At 36.6% G+C, this 16,052-nt stretch overlaps 1 protein-coding gene across 1 annotated transcript; it reads right to left on the bottom strand.

The window, feature by feature from the left end:
* Positions 1-536: 536 nt before the first annotated feature.
* On the bottom strand, positions 537-12,689 carry LOC147869399 (AP-2 complex subunit alpha-1-like). Its single transcript, XM_087328981.1, has 27 exons — positions 12,407-12,689; positions 10,973-11,104; positions 7,038-7,163; positions 6,680-6,742; positions 6,507-6,604; positions 6,206-6,413; positions 6,038-6,109; positions 5,860-5,952; positions 5,676-5,777; positions 5,485-5,582; positions 4,878-4,959; positions 4,657-4,745; positions 4,419-4,524; positions 4,249-4,314; positions 4,038-4,144; positions 3,395-3,499; positions 3,204-3,324; positions 2,937-3,113; positions 2,593-2,826; positions 2,339-2,419; positions 2,015-2,179; positions 1,835-1,921; positions 1,631-1,756; positions 1,465-1,545; positions 1,285-1,353; positions 1,121-1,200; positions 537-1,013 (listed from the first exon to the last, which is right to left on the bottom strand). Exons 1-27 carry the CDS (start codon positions 12,536-12,538, stop codon positions 887-889), a joined length of 3,027 nt encoding a protein of 1,008 aa, XP_087185107.1. The 5' UTR covers positions 12,539-12,689; the 3' UTR covers positions 537-886.
* Between the last annotated feature and the right edge of the window lie 3,363 nt (positions 12,690-16,052).

Here is a 16,052-nt window from a genome sequence, read left to right on the forward strand (position 1 = left end):
ATACTATTCAATATCCACACTGCATCATGAACCGTTTTTTAATGGATAGGCACATTACGTCAGAATGATTTTACATATAATAAGACAAATTAGCAAATCACTCAAAAGTGACCAGATCCCAGTTGCACTTGCATATAACATTACATTAGTAACGCAATCTGGAAATATGATTCATCACTATCCATTAGGTTGGGTAATTTAGTGAGTGACTAAAAGATTACCAAATCCCACTTGCGTTCACAATAGGAAGAGTAGTCCCAGCTGACATACTATTAATTCATTGCAAAATGGTAAAGTGAAAAATGATTGATCATGATCCAATTAATTGGGTTCACATTGGTGGCACAAATGTACAAATGGTACTAACACTTGCAGAAAAAACATAGGGATAGCTTGCTGCCAATGGTAAAATGCGAGACAAGGCACAAACAAGATTATGAACCCACCCACTATGTACAACTCTTTTAGTACTTTTTACATGCAGAAAAACTTTTCCTACGTATTTCATAAATTAGTAACATCACCAGAAGCGGAAAGAGGGGAAGTAACTGCATCCAAAGAAATAGTTTCTAAAGCTGTCATAAAAAATCACAAACTAAGGCTCTATGCACTCATGGGTGAGCATTAAAAAATGCAGAGCTAAAAGCTCAGGAGGGGCGTTCAACCCCTTATTATACATTGAGTGGGAAATCACTGAAAACCACACTACTGAATTTCCCATACTCCATGGTGAATTTCCACCCAAATCGTTACAAAGCACACAGTAGATATAGAAATGGCATTCCAGCAATGCACCCACTGGACTAGAACTCAATCCCTCATGATTGGGAAACCATGGAAATGATAGCAAAAGCATATATACGAAATAGTAGAAAAACTGGGTTTCTCAAAAGAGGCTCATGAGTGCGGCAGCAGGACCAGTTAGACTAGATGGCGCAGCTGCAGCTGCTAATACTGGTTGATGAGATGGCAGCACATCATCGATAAGTTGCTCTTTGATATATTCCTTCAACCTGCAAATGCACCAGACACATCATGAATCAAGTATGGATCGAGCACAGGCAGTGATGCCAATGGTATATGTGAATTAATATACGGTCACTTGGACTTCAGATCTTACTCTAATGACAAAGTTGCATCAGGAGAAGCGACCGTTAATCGCAGTTGTGTGCGATCTGATGGATCCGTTTCAATTCTTACCTGAAACAACCACATAAAGGGTGAGATGAGCCAAACAAAGCAGTCAGCACCATTTTGTTGGAAATTTTTAGTTAGGATCACAACCAGACAAAGTGTTTGTTGTTGCTCAGAGAAAAACGCTGCCCCTGCTACTATGTTATTTGGATTTGGATCCTGTCACATGAAAAATACACACGAAATGAATTTAAGAAAGATCCTAGAAAGATTATACTTGAGCTAAGCTTCCTCATAATGAAAATCCCAGAAAAAGTTAAGAGTACTAACCAGACCAGGTGCAACTGCAATATGAAGTCCGTTCAATAATCCACCCATTTCAGGAATGGTTAATGGTTTGACACCCCGAACCTGTTCAAAAATACCAATGATTCAATACTAGAACATTTGTGTAACCATTCGCATGGAAAAGCAACGGATAGTTAATTATACAAACCACTTCTTGAAGCTTTAGAGGTGGACCAGATAAAACTCTCCACTGATTTAGAAAATCAGGTGGTGAGATAGGTGCAGCTTGGAGGAACTTGCTTAACACAACTGGAAGTCGTAATTTCACATTAACCTAAAATTTATCAGAGATGTAAGATTAATTAACAGACAACTTGTATGAACTTCTATCAATTGTATTACATATTCATACAGGCATATTTGTGTAGCTGTACGAGAAATCAAGAACAGCTGTATCTCTGCTTGCTTGGAGATTCAATACTTCAAGTGGGCATTGAACCTGGGAAGCATTCCACATTACATACAGATCAGATACTAACACGGATATTACAAACCAATCTTAAAATAAATAGGGAATACTCGCATTTTTGACCTGTGCTCTGGGAGGTATTGTGTCTGGAACTGGTGACAGCTGCATTCTCAAATGAGCTGGGGGTAGTATGACAGCTCGAACATGGCTCAATGCTCCTACATGCTTATTTCCCAAAAACAGAATAACTCGCCCTTGATGACCTCGCCACTCTCCCTTAAACCCTATCTGCAAAGAAAGTGCACAGTTTTGAATAAAAGACAGCAGAGAATAGATAGTATACAGCACATAATGGAAGAAGAGTTTGGAAACTACATTTAAAACTATATCATATGCAGGCAGACAGAAAGAAATTCAGGAAAAGATGAGTTCTAGAATAGGACCTACCTGGATGTTTGGATCTTCATATAGAACTCCACTATCCTTAAAACAGAGTGCATTAAACCAGTCCTTTATACTTCCAATCGGCTGCAAGTTAACACACAAAAGCACAACTCAGATGAAATTTTCACCATAAGAAAATCATTCACTAATAATGAGTTTCCGCCATGCTGGAGAAAAGTTCAAGTTAATGATTACAATATTAAACATTATCTGCACTTCTATTAAAGAAACAGTGAAGCCTATTGAAAACATTTTACCTGAATTGATGGTGCAGTTTCTAGCAATGCTAGAGCTGAGGATTCTCCCAATCCATTAACTAAGGGTATTTCCATAGACAATGGGGAAGCAGTTGGAACAGGAGCTGCTTCAATCGCCAATGGTGCTAAAAGGTCTCCCAAGAGATCAGCAGTGGGAGGTGCCACATGTTGAGGAGCAGGAAGAGATGATGACGACGACAATGTTGTTGTCACTGTCAATGCTAGTTCACCATTCTATATGCACGAGAAGGCACATATAATTAGATCAATAAACTCACTGATCTATTACTTGATTTTGTAAATGAGGTGAAAAAAGCATGGAGTATGGTTTTCTAGCTACACACAATCTCAGGTGGTACAGAAGTGGTCCGTGTAAGGACCCCAGGAAGTGAAGTGCCATTGGACGATGGCTGGTTAACTAGGACCATTGCATTTGAAGTTTGTTGCTGCACACGCAATCTCGTAGCACTTAACTCCGCAGCATCAGCTTCAGCATCTTCTGTCTTCTTCAATAGTGCTGACTGTAATCCACATAAGAAGGATTAAAATGGAGATTGACACACCCAGGCTCCAGATCATGAAATATTTGCTGCACATTTGTGAATTCCAACCTGGCGTTCAGGGAATTTGGGCATTTCAGCCATTATATCAACCATGCTTGGTCCTTTCTGGCTTAATGCAAAATATTCTACAGCTCGTTGTTGTACCTCAGCATCAATGTTGCCCTCAAATCTGTAGTATATAAGCAGTAAGTGTTCAGGATTCGGATGTCACTTAATACACTGCTTTATTAATTGCTTACTTTCTAAAGACCCGCCAAATATGCTCCTGCAGATCCGGATCAGTAGGCTGTGTATGTGTTAGTATTTTGATATATGCGGAAAGAAGTAAAGCCTTGGTAGCAGTCCTAAACACATCAAAAGACCAGTTGTGAGAATGTGGCACCCAATTTTCATCATATACAAGAAACATTCGCACATATATACAGGTATGACTATTTCATGTCTTTTAGAATCAATCTAGACGGAATAAACATGATATAATATTCTAGTATAAACGATAGACATATGTTTCCATTGACTTAGAAGATATTAAAAAATAACCTCCAGCAATTAAGTATGTTTTCTGGCATCAACATGGGGCATAAAAGAACTCATATTTTAGTATGAAAGATAAAACATATTTTCCCAGGGCCTCACGACATAGTAAGATATAGAGTGAATTTAGAGGAACATGTGGCGATAACATCATGTGCAAACTCAGTTGAGTTAATTATTTGTATTGAAATATTAAGGACTTGAGATTGCCAAATACAAGTGAAGACTTTTCACCCTTTCATAATCAAATATTAACACACAGTTGCGAAATGTGTTTACTGAAATACCCAGGTAAGTTAAAAAAATAAGTTTTTAAATAATCAGCTATTTGCAAACTTTGATGCTTACGAAACAGTTGGAAACTTTTCTTGAATAATTAAAAATATTTCTTTTGGACTGCATCCAGGTGTTCTGGCCAAGAGGTGGCTATATTCACCAAGCAAGTAACCACCAACCTGCATATAATGAAAACAGGAATTCTGAATGTACAGCACCTAGCATCATTCTTAACCATACCACATCCTGGAACATTAATTGCATCAATGCAGAAACAGCTTACCTTCACCATGGTTTCATGAACTGCTGTTTTACTCAAATAATCCCGAGCTTTCATTGCGGCATATGCCTATACATGTCAATAACCAAATAACTTATGAATTGGATATTTGCATCAAATTTCTATGAATGCCATCCCACAATGTTTCACAAACAGTATTATAAGAAGTTTACCTGAAGATCATCATTATTGGTCACAAACTGCACAACTCTGTACCATACATCATCGCTAATGAAGTCTCCTGCTTTATCTATAAGTTGGAGGATGACATCTACGTACCTTCAAATTAGTGCAATGCCAAAAGACATGTCAAAAAGCAAGGAAAATATAGCTCAGAATACACCTATCAGGTTGCTTAAGGTACATGTTCTACCAATTCAGAATAGACATGAAGATACATATGTTTAATACCACAAAAGATCTGGTGCAAATTTCTCAGCAAGTATTGCTGCTTTCAAAGCAAGCTCCTCCCGTATTCCGAAGTCAGCAGTTGTAAGGTACTACAAAATCATATGCAAATAAACATGAGCATAAACAATATAAACCCATAAAAATTTCATGGTGGACATTATATCAACAAAACATAGAAATACAAAAATCACATTTTGAATATTCTTCAGAGTTCAACATACCTGCAGAAGTTCCTCCACAATATCTTTGGCATTGGAGACATCGCACATTCCATATAGTAAGTCCAAAGCTCTCCTCCGAATACTGTTAGCAATGTCAATAAATGGACGGTTTATTTCAAAGTAAAAAGTCAGATATAAGGCAGATAAATACAGATATTGGTGTCCTTCCTAGAAACAGCTCATAGCATTTGATTATTCATTAAGTCCAATCGTTGAGCTTAAGGAAGCTATATTTATAATTCATTAAGTGTAACATAATAAAGATAAATTTACATCCAATAAGAACATGAAATAGGAAGAATATATCTGTAGACAGTCATTTCGTGCATAAAATAAATGGATCCCTCCTCAAATCATTATTATCAAATAACTCTGTTTTATTTTTTATTGGATGATTTGACAGTACATGAGTTCCCTCATCCTAAGAAATAATTCAATTTAAATAATTTAGTGAGTTGTAGGCCGAAAAATGGATTGCAAATTTCACACCACCTTTACTGCAGGATATTACTTTGCACTATTTCAAACTTTTCTATGGATTTCACCTATTTCTCTCTACGACATTTTATGCGGAATTCAAGCACACAACATCATATCCATTATCTACCTGATATCAGGATCTTTCAATGATGTTATAATCTGTGTTTGGTGCCGTTTGATACTTTCCTGAACATCTGTCACTAGCAACATTCTAGTCATGTTTTCCTGTAGTAAATAATACCTTGTAAATCCATTGGCCAGTTATTTGATAATACCTTATAAATTCATTAGGCAAATATTCATAAAAATTTTACTTACAAGACCAAGGTAACGAATATTGGGCTCACGAACAGCTATGAACTTTCCAAGAATAGCAACACATTGTGACATCATCTCCTTGTCCGCATCCAAATGCATTACCTTGAAAATAATAACAGGGCTTACAAATACTAATCCAGACAGGCATGCCATGAATAACCAAAAACATCATTAAAGATTTTACCAGTGCCAATGCCTCAAAAAGCACTGCATGAGCAGCATTGTTCTTGTTCACATTTTTCACGACATCAGTTCCCATAAGTATGCGATGAAGGACCTTCATATTGCATAAAAAACAATGAATAAACAGAATATATGAAAGAAATAAGTGGAAATGTATGGTAACTAGTTGTTAAACAAACCTCAAACAATGATCGCCTAGTATTTGGGTCTTCAATAGTGGGAAAGTACTGAAGTGCTCTCATTGTCTTAACCTGACCAGAGAACAATCAAGTTTTAGTAACTGATGTGTTTAGAAATTATACATCCTCATTTATAAAAACTATTATCACAAAGAAAGTATGGCTAACCTGTAGCCAAGGAGATGGGATACCATAGTAAGTATAGTCAGGTGGAATATCCTGAACTCTTGTAAGGCGCTCCAAAACTTTCACACATTTTGGGACACAGTTCCAATAACTCTCAGGATTATTTGCCACCAAAGCAACAAGAAGGCTCATCACAGCAGTTAAGACTCCTAATTCACGCTCATCAAGCAGTTGAGCCATCCGATCTGACCTGTTCAAAAAAGCAACCTTCATGTCACAAACAACAGGTACAAAAGCAAATGTGACAGAGACGAGCCCGGGTAAAACTTTCTTTGTTATTTACCATCCATCAACATTCACAACATCAGGGTTTTTCCTGAATAGACGAAGCAAACAGAGAGCTGCTTTTTTCCTCACAAGTGGTCTGCATGAATTAGATAGCTGAAAAACAGAATGCAAGACTCTTAAAATGTATTACATGTGTGAAGCTAGAAAGAGTGGGATATAACAGCATACCAGCAATTTTTGAACATCTGGTGCCAGAGATTCAGAGAAATCTTTACCACCAATATTCCCAACCTGAATTAATACAACAGAAAAGTTAATGAAAACAAATAGGATCATAAGTTGACATGAAAAACAAATATGGTCCAATTGGCCTTTGTCTAATAACATACGAAGATGATGAATGTTATTTTGCAATTTGTCCATAAAGATTTATTCCTAGTTCTACGTCAACATTCTCTTGACATAAAAAATGTCTTGATTATCGATCTGACTTTGTTACCATTATTACTGCATTATAATCTATCCGAGCTTGAGAAAGTCAGGGGTATAAGGGGAGATTATCCAAACTACAAAAAGATTCACTTACCATTGTCAATGCTAGACATTGGTTGGTCTCATTGCGCCCAATAATATCATTTCTGACTGTGTTGATGGCAAGCCTCAGAAAATCATGATTCTCATTCAAAAGACATGAGGTTACTATATAACCTACCTGCATACATGGCATCCTTTTTCAGCATGCAAGATACATGTACATAATTTAGAAATTGAAAATTAGAAGCCAATCTAGGATGATAACCATGTTTTGATAACACTATACCATAGTGCTCACCTAACTAAGTTTATAATAATCAGACAAATTCAGAGTGAACAACAATAAAAAAACGTTTAAAACTAAGCTATGATCATTTCATGAAAATGTTTAAAATCCTTCTTTTCTGCAGTACATTTATGTAAAATGATTGACCCACCACATCACAAATACATTATGCAAAATAGTCTCTTGATCTATTTGGTTGGAAGATTGCCAGTAGAAGACATTACATATAGCAGATTTTGTTCCCAATGGTTTGGCATTAAAGACTTATATTCCTATCTATCTATCTATCTATCTATCTATCTATCTATCTATCTATATATATATATATAGGAATACAATCTACATTATGCAATTTCCCAATCCAAAAATTCCCCCCATTTTTTTGACCTGTTGTTGCATACCAAAGTATTCTTTTTCATGAACAGCTTGGGAGAAATGGTCCACATAAATATGCCTGACCACAAGGTGAGCATTTATAAATGTATGTGCTCCACAGTTTTGTTAGTTGAATCATTTTGTCGTAACGTGAGATCCTGAGTATTTTTCCTACCAGCTAGGATCGCAGAATTCCAAGATGGTCATTCATGTTCATATTGTCCCTTTTTGTTAAATTGTGGCCTCAATTGTCTGTAGTCTAGAGAAAACCCAAGGGAATTTTCTTGTCACGTTTTTGGACATTATCAGAACTGTGGGCACACTCAAAAGGATGAGGCTATTGATTATCCAGCTCCATTGTTCGAAACTGTTTTGGGAATATACAGAGTCAAACACCTAGATCAAAAAGTCCTATTGAGATGGTTAAAACTTTTTCTTGTGTGGCAACTGAATCTTGTTTGGGGTCTTCTCTTGATAGTACCCAGATCTTGAAGAATTTTGTCCATATTCGGAGGCAAATAGTTTCAAGCTGAGAGATGTCTTTTCCCCACCCAAGTTAAGGGTTTGTTGTTGATTGTGGACAGAAAGAACAATCATGGAGCTAAAACATGATTATGTGCCTTTTATTGAGACTAGGGCATAATCCTCGAGGGATATAACAAAGTTTACAGATATCCAAGAACATGAATAAATTATTATTTGGAGGAGCTCTTCACAAGCATGTCTGGGACAACTGCCAATTTTATTTTTATTTTTATTTCCATTGAAGTGTGCATTTCATGCGCATGTGAGTGTATCATTTTATTTTATTTATGTCAGAACATGCTTTAATATGAAAGCCTCCACCAGCATGTGAAAGTCCCTACAAGAAAGAAAGAAAGAAAGTTCTATGTCGTGGAGTTTTGAGTAGGAGTCTAAGAAGCTTATATTGTTCTCTAATGTTATAAAATAATATTCCTTTCTCTTCCTCTTCTCTTCTCTATCTTTTTCTCTCTCTTCATCATTTTGGCGCTCCAAGGAGGGCCGATTCTTTCAATATCAAAGGGAGGGCAGATTTTGTCCGTATTATTGGAAGGTATTGTTTTTAGCCAATATGACTTTTCAATTTGCTTTTGCAGGTGGCGAGGTCCAAGATGCGGAAGCTTTCTTGGCCGCCTTCAAACATCATGCCGTATCAATAGGGAAGATGACAGATTTTGAGAAGCTTCCTCTATTGTTGGCCACTTTTTATGGATGAGCAAGGGATTGGTATGAGTCCTCGCTACCAAACCAACAAGTGAATTACCAACTATTGGTGAAACAATTTAAAGCTGAGTATATTCGATGATGGAAGTGCAAGAGGAACTCTTTCACTTGCGAATGTCCTCAACAACGGTGTATAACGATTATAAGAGGGAGTTTATTGACCTTTGGACTACATGGATTCGATTGTGTGGTGGGACGGAGGATGAATGGTTTAAGATTGACCTCTTTAAAGCGGGATTAAGTCTGCACTTTGCGTTAGAGGCAAATCTAAAGAATGCTACGACTTTCCAAACGCTCGTGCAAATTTGTCAAGCCTACAATAGACAAATCCAAGTTCTACAAGCACGAGCAGATTCAAGGGTTGCAACATTTAAGTCTCATATTCTTCAACAATCATCCATTGTGCATGGCAATCAAGTATTCCCTAATGTTTTCATGACCACTCCGACATATCAACCTAGTGTTCCAGTGATGCAAGAAGCTACTCAAACTTAGGAGGAAGGAGAAGGAATAAGAAGGTTAGAAGAAGTGAGAAGAGGTTTAGTAGAAGAAAGAGAGAATGGCACATATCAACTAGTGTCATCGAGATTAAAGTAGTTCTTTGAGGTTGTTATTTATAGAGTCTAAGACAATTGTGTTGTTTTCCTAATAGTATATTGAAGTATTCTTTTCTTTTCCTCTTCTCTTCTCTATCTTTTCTCTATCTCTCTTCATCAGTATGCTAGCAGATCAGCCTTCAGTTTGGTTTCATGGGCATAGAGATCCTCAATTATTACATCACTATTGGAAAATGAACCAAAACATGTAATAAAGTCAACTTAGCATTCCCAACCATGAGCAAACATTCAGATGTGTCATTCTATACACATCCACTGGTCTTTGACTTGGTCCTATATCTTCATTGTACGCTAACAAATCCACAAGTTTTGTTTCTTAATCAAAGAGATCCTCACCACATAGCTATTGGGAAATGAACCAAAAGCATCTAGTCATAAAGTCAGCTTAGCATTCCCAACCATGGGCAACCCTCCAGATATGTGCCATTCTATACACGATAGTGGTCTTTGACTCATCTTCATCTTAAACTACCAGATCCACCTTTAATTTTATTTTGTTTCTTGAGCATAGAGAAACTCAACTACATAACTATTGGCAAATGAACCAAACATCCAGTAATAAAGTCAACTAAGTATTCCCAACCATGAGTAACCCTTGAGATATATGTCATTCTATACACATCCATTGGTCTTTGACTTGGTCCTATATCTTGAGCATAGAAATCTTTGCCCACATAGCTATTGACAAATGAACTGAAATCATCTAGTAAATGAAGTCAACTTAGCATTCTCAACTATAAGCAAACCTTCTGATGTGCATCATACTTTCCCATGTACACTGTTGACAGCATTATGTACCAGATGAACAATATGTCAGCATTATTTTTGTCTTTACTGTATTGTACATCACTGAAGCTCTCAAAAGACAAAAGACAATACACTTGCTTCACAAACCTTTGCATCTATAGACTCATTACCATCTCCATCTTGAACATCCCCATTTCTAAAATCTATCATCATCTTCAACAAAATTATTGAAAAACTTCCAAATTATGGCATTCTATCCCTCATCTATGATTTTTCTGGGCTTAGACTCATTCTCTTCCACATTATGACACAAAAACTCCTTACTATAGTGCTTTAAGAGATAACAAATTGAATGAGATCAATTTTTGAAATGAATTATTTGGAAACAGACCAGATCTAAAAACATTTATCTACATCATAATATATATGTATAATATGGGGTAATCATACTCTTCATAGAAGAAATGAAAGGACAACCTGTATAAAAAAGTGACAGATCATCAAGCACTGGATGCATCATTCTTGGTTGGTTTTAGGCTGCAGCATATAGGCTTTTATATTATGACATTCATTTATGGCCATTCGTCATGAACGCCACTAGACTTGATCAAATCAATTAACGTTTAAAAAAGATACGACCAAGCAAACAAATATTATATCCTAAGGTATGGAGGAAAGCAATAAACAAGAACCCAACCATATTATGTCTTCACATACTTGTTTCTCTGCATATTTTGGAGCAGAAATAAGAGACACGGTTTCCATGTGACCAAAATCCACATCATAACCGAGCATGTAAATGTATAACATTTTCCAAACATATTTTTTCTTCTCGTAGACAGTCAGCCCCTGAAATCAGATGAGAGGAAAGAAATCAAAACAAATAGAAACATCTTCTTAACAAGTGAAAATAGAAAGGGTCTCATTATTCAGAAATATAGCATTGATCTTCTACTGTGACAAATATGCAAATAGCTATCTTTTACTTAATGCATTTGATTCCATGTTGAAATCTTGCCATTTTTCTGTTGATGAATCGCAAGAGACTATAGTATTTGAAATCATAACTTTCATACAAACATAAAATATGCTGATTGAGAGTAAGAAGCTTTCTAGATTGATGCTTGAAGATTGTGCCTTCTATGAATTTAAGACAATTTCTTTATCCAAGATCTTTGAATAATGTTCATATAGGTTCAATATAAGTTGCTCTATATTTGATGATATTAAAATACTTGCAGGCATAACTTACATAGATCAGCCAATATTAAAATACTTGCAGGCTGCTCTGAAGTAAGGCAGCTGAGATTGAAATCCAGCCAATATTACTGAAAATCTAAAAAAATTGAACATGCTGCTAATTCCCTTTACTAAAGACTGAATGAAGGATAGTGAAATAGAGAGCGCACTAATAAAGTCATTGATATCTCAACTTTAAGAAAACAAAGCTTTCCTTTAAGTGAGACATTGTAGGCTGAAACCAAAGAGTAGGTGATGATCTAGCAAAATCAAGCATTTAGCAAATCGCATTTAATAGTATGCTGCCTAAACAATGACAAAAGTTAGAAAATTCTTGAGTTCTTTGCTGCATACAAAACGAATCTTTCTTTTTCAGTAAGACTGCTGAGATAAAAAGCAAAGAGTACAGTTTCTGATCTAATAAAGTTGAGCATTCAGCTAACCACATTTATCAAAATGTGGTGTCAAAAATGATGAAAGAGAGAGAAATTTCGCGTTTTTTGCTATCTCGATACAGAAATCAAAGAACTGTTGCTGATCCGGCAAAGTTGTGAACATCAGCAAATTACCCTTAACAAAACTACCAGGGAAGAACCATAAAAGAGAGTGTAATATATGCTTTCTCAGCTTAGAGAAAAGAGGATCTCCTTAAAATTAAAATGTGCGAAGAGAAGCTCAATGAAATGATGCCGATCTAACAAAATCCAACACTAGGCTAACCACATTTATCAAAATGAAACCTAAAACGTAAAGAAAATTGCGAGTTCTTTCTATCTCAAAACACAGGAAGTGTCATTCGATCTGATCCAGGAAGCGATCTGATGTGAGAAGAATCCACCGTTTTTCTCTACAGTGCAGAGAACATCTGAGAAAGACGGAACGAGAGAAAAGAAAGAAGGTGGAAAATCCGACCTTTTCGTTCTTGAATCGTGTACGTATGTTGGCGAGCTCCTTATCGACACGCAGGCGCTCCTGCTCTTTATTTTGACAGTTTCTGATGTCGCTGATGAAGACAGAGAGCCCTCTCATACCTGAGAGAGCCATGGAAAGGGAGGATGGATCGACTGGACGGAGATGGAGACGGGAAAAACCCTATTTTTCTCCCTCCTTCGCCGAAGCAGCAGAATTCTCTGTCTGTCTGTCTCTCAACTCTGACAGACGAAATTAAATAAATAAATAAATAAATAAATACATATATTTTCTCAATGGGGACAAATAAGGCGTTTAGGAATCAGTGAATATTTCTTCTTCTTCTTCTTCTTCTTCTGTGTGCGTGTGTGTTGGTTGGTTTGGTCGTCTTCTGTTCTATGAGGATTTAGGAAGAAGAATGAGTTTAAGAATGAGTGAGTGAGTGTGTGTGTGTGTGTGTGTGTGTGTGTGTGTGTGTGTGTGTGTGAGTTCCGGTGGGCGATGTCCTTGCCTGAGACTCGTTCCAACGCACCTCACAACACAAACACTCGCGACGAGTTTAGGGTTTCCATAATAGGTCTATGTTCTCCGCTCTCAACAGTGGCTCTTTTGATGGACGAGGCAACCTCCATGCATTTGCAAACATACATCTATGCATTTGCAGACATGCCCTGTGTAATCCTCGTAATGTCTTGTTTGAATTGTTTCTAGGCAATAGCAATGTTTTGAACCCTTGGGTTGTGGAAATCAATTTGTTAATGCCACTCTTTTAGGAGTAACGTTTTGTGGTGGACCACCTTAAATTAGCAATACGAAAACTTTTTATGAGGAGATTCACATAGATCCCATGGTTCAATTCACGATCTTAATATGTAAAGTGCAATAGTTGTCATTACATTGACATGTTCAAGTTTTGGAATTCCAATAACATAAGTTGTTGGCTAATGGTTAATGTCTTGATAATTTGATGACTAATGTGTATTATTGATGTGTAAGGGCGACGTTGGTTATGTTTTAGCATGGAATGTCTTTTTGTGGCGCTTTTATATTTATTTATTTTATTGCAAGCTACATGTTGGGGGACAATCTTGGTCATCCATCCTACTATTTTTTATCTATTTTCTAATGCTCAACGTTTGCACCATCGATGTGCCCTTAGGGACTGATGGCGAGCCTCTATCCTCAAGTCTTGAGAAGGGACCGTGATTTTGTCAAGGAGATCTCACAGTGATTCAATACTTAATCAATTGTAGATAAAATACATATGTAAGTAATGAAACAATATTATACAAATATAATAAATGAGAGAGAAAAATAAAGTATCCAAGTTTTTTATTGATCCAATGGAATTTTCCAATGAATATGTGACTCACATAGCTACGGTATTCTTCCCTTGTGAAAAATTACTCACAAATGAATCCCCATTTAGGGCTTTATATGATTCCACCATGCTTGGCAAAGTGCCCATGTAATGTCAATTGGTTCTCTGTTAGGCTTTCTCATATATTACAACTTTGTATCTTATCAATATTATAAGAAAAAAAGCTTCAAAACATATTACCTTATTTATGGTTATATGTAATTAAATAGACAAGTTATGGAGTTCAAAACTTGCATCTTGCATTTGTTTACATTTACGAATTTTAATATCGATATGAAATGCAAAAAAAAAGCTCATTTTGGAAGCAATTCACATAGTGTGTCTCATATTTTGGCAACATGACATTCACCCCCACCAAACCTTTGCATCCTCCCAAAAGTGCTTGAAATTTCATTCAGTTGATTGGTGCTTCACATGACAAGTGATGATTTGTTCATAGTGATCAACTCGCACATCCCACCATCTCAAGACATAGTCTACCCCTTCATTGTGGTTGGATCCTTTGGTCTTCATCACTTGTGTATTCCAAGCTTTAGACTTCGCCTTTCGATCACAACCACCTTTGTCAAACTCTTATCTCACATTTGGTATTTTTCTTTCTCCTTCGCCTCTTCATCGTCACTACCATTAGCATAATTTTTGTCTACATTTTGTCATCATGAGCACATTTCTCATTATTATTGACATATATTATATTGTTGCATGCATCATACAGATTTTTTTATCAATATGTTCATATTTTAATTGAACGTTCATTGTGAATAGAAGCTACAAAGGCAAATGTAAACAATATGATGGCATATATTATTGTTGTGGTGGGAAAGGTCATTGCAAGAAATCAAATTGTAGGTATATATTAAGAAAGTGCAAGAAAGAAGTGTAGAGAAGAAAAAGAGAGCAGGGTAGATGCTCATTACAACTCTAAGGAGAACAAGAAAGAGCAAATGTTGCCTCCAATTTAATTATTGAGGAGTTGTATTAGCAAGGTGCCATATGGGAATGTTGAGATTGAACATTTGCTTTTCCTTGTTGTATTCCTAGACAAAATGTTGTCCATGATAACATTTTGTCTAGGAATACAAAAATGAACAAGAAAGATTTTAAGTGTAAAGAAGAAAAAAGAGAGCAAAGTAGATGCCCATGATAACTCTAAGGAGAAAAAGAAAGAGCAAATGTTGAGTTCAATGTAATTATTGAGGAGTTGTATTAGCAAGGTGCCACATAGGAATGTTGAGATTGAATATTTGCGTTTCTTTGTGTTGTATTCCTTGATAATACATGATCACGAAATCAAAATAGATTAGAAATTGCACCCAATGAGCTTGTCATCGACTTAAGATTCAATCGTTTTGGAAACATGTTACGTTCTTCTTATATAGACATTGATATGGTGGGGAGAATCTTCCAGGACTTATCGCTAATGCTCAAATGAATCTATAATGGTAGAGCTCCTTGGTCATGAATTTCGTAATTGATTTTTGCAACTTCAAATTTCCATGAATGGAAAAGGTTAGATACAGTTGCATGTGATCTTGTTCAAGAGCATGGAATCGATGCAGAAACGGAATGTACCATCATCCTTACGGATGAGATGCAACTCAAAAACCCAATCGCTACTTCATGACTCAATGATGTCTTTCTCTAGCATGACTTGTACTGCTTGATTGATTTGATGAATTATCTAATGGTGATATTCGCCGAGGTGTTGTTCGAATTGGTGTTGAATCGGCTTTGGGAATAGCATGTTGCATTAAAAGATTGATCTTGCTCGTCTTTGTAGGCGTGCGAAATAGGTCGGGGAAGTACTAGAGGATATGATGGATTGTGGCTAGCCGTACTTGTGGCGGTTCTAGGTGAGTTTGTGCATGCAAGATGTGTGTGCTAAATTGTGGAGTGTTAAGTAGTGGAATCGCGGTGAACGGTGTTGCCAAGTGCGCGTCTCATGTGCGCGAACAAGCACGAGGCATGTATCTACAAGTGGTGATGGAGGATCGAAATCACCAAGTTAATGAAAGACGATGTATGAGTCGAGGTACACTTGAGAAGAATAAAAAGAAGAAAAAGAAGAAAAAGAAGAAAATGATGATGATGATGATGAATGAAGAACACACAAAGAAGAGGACAAAGTGAACTCTCAAAACCTCAAGTATATTGATAAGTGTTTATTCTAGGCCAGACTAGCCACAAACACAGGGTGTCCTTCTAGATCACTTCACCAAAGGGGTGGTTACGGGTAGGATGTTAACCGACAAAGATATGATCCTGATC

Source organism: Azolla caroliniana, unplaced genomic scaffold, assembly GCF_043228905.1.
Source record: "Azolla caroliniana isolate FFs.n. ecotype wild unplaced genomic scaffold, voAzoCaro1.0.p SCAF_1, whole genome shotgun sequence".
NCBI classification, from domain to species: Eukaryota; Viridiplantae; Streptophyta; class Polypodiopsida; order Salviniales; family Salviniaceae; genus Azolla; species Azolla caroliniana.

Coding starts and splice junctions, on each gene's coding strand:
- LOC147869399 (XM_087328981.1), bottom strand. CDS start 12,538: ATGGCTCTCTCAGGTATGAGAGGGCTCTCTGTCTTCATCAGCGACATC. Junction 2,180..2,338: donor ATGAAGATCCAAACATCCAG/GTAGGTCCTATT, acceptor CTTTCTTTGCAG/ATAGGGTTTAAGGGAGAGTG. Junction 1,014..1,120: donor GATGCAACTTTGTCATTAGA/GTAAGATCTGAA, acceptor GTGCATTTGCAG/GTTGAAGGAATATATCAAAG.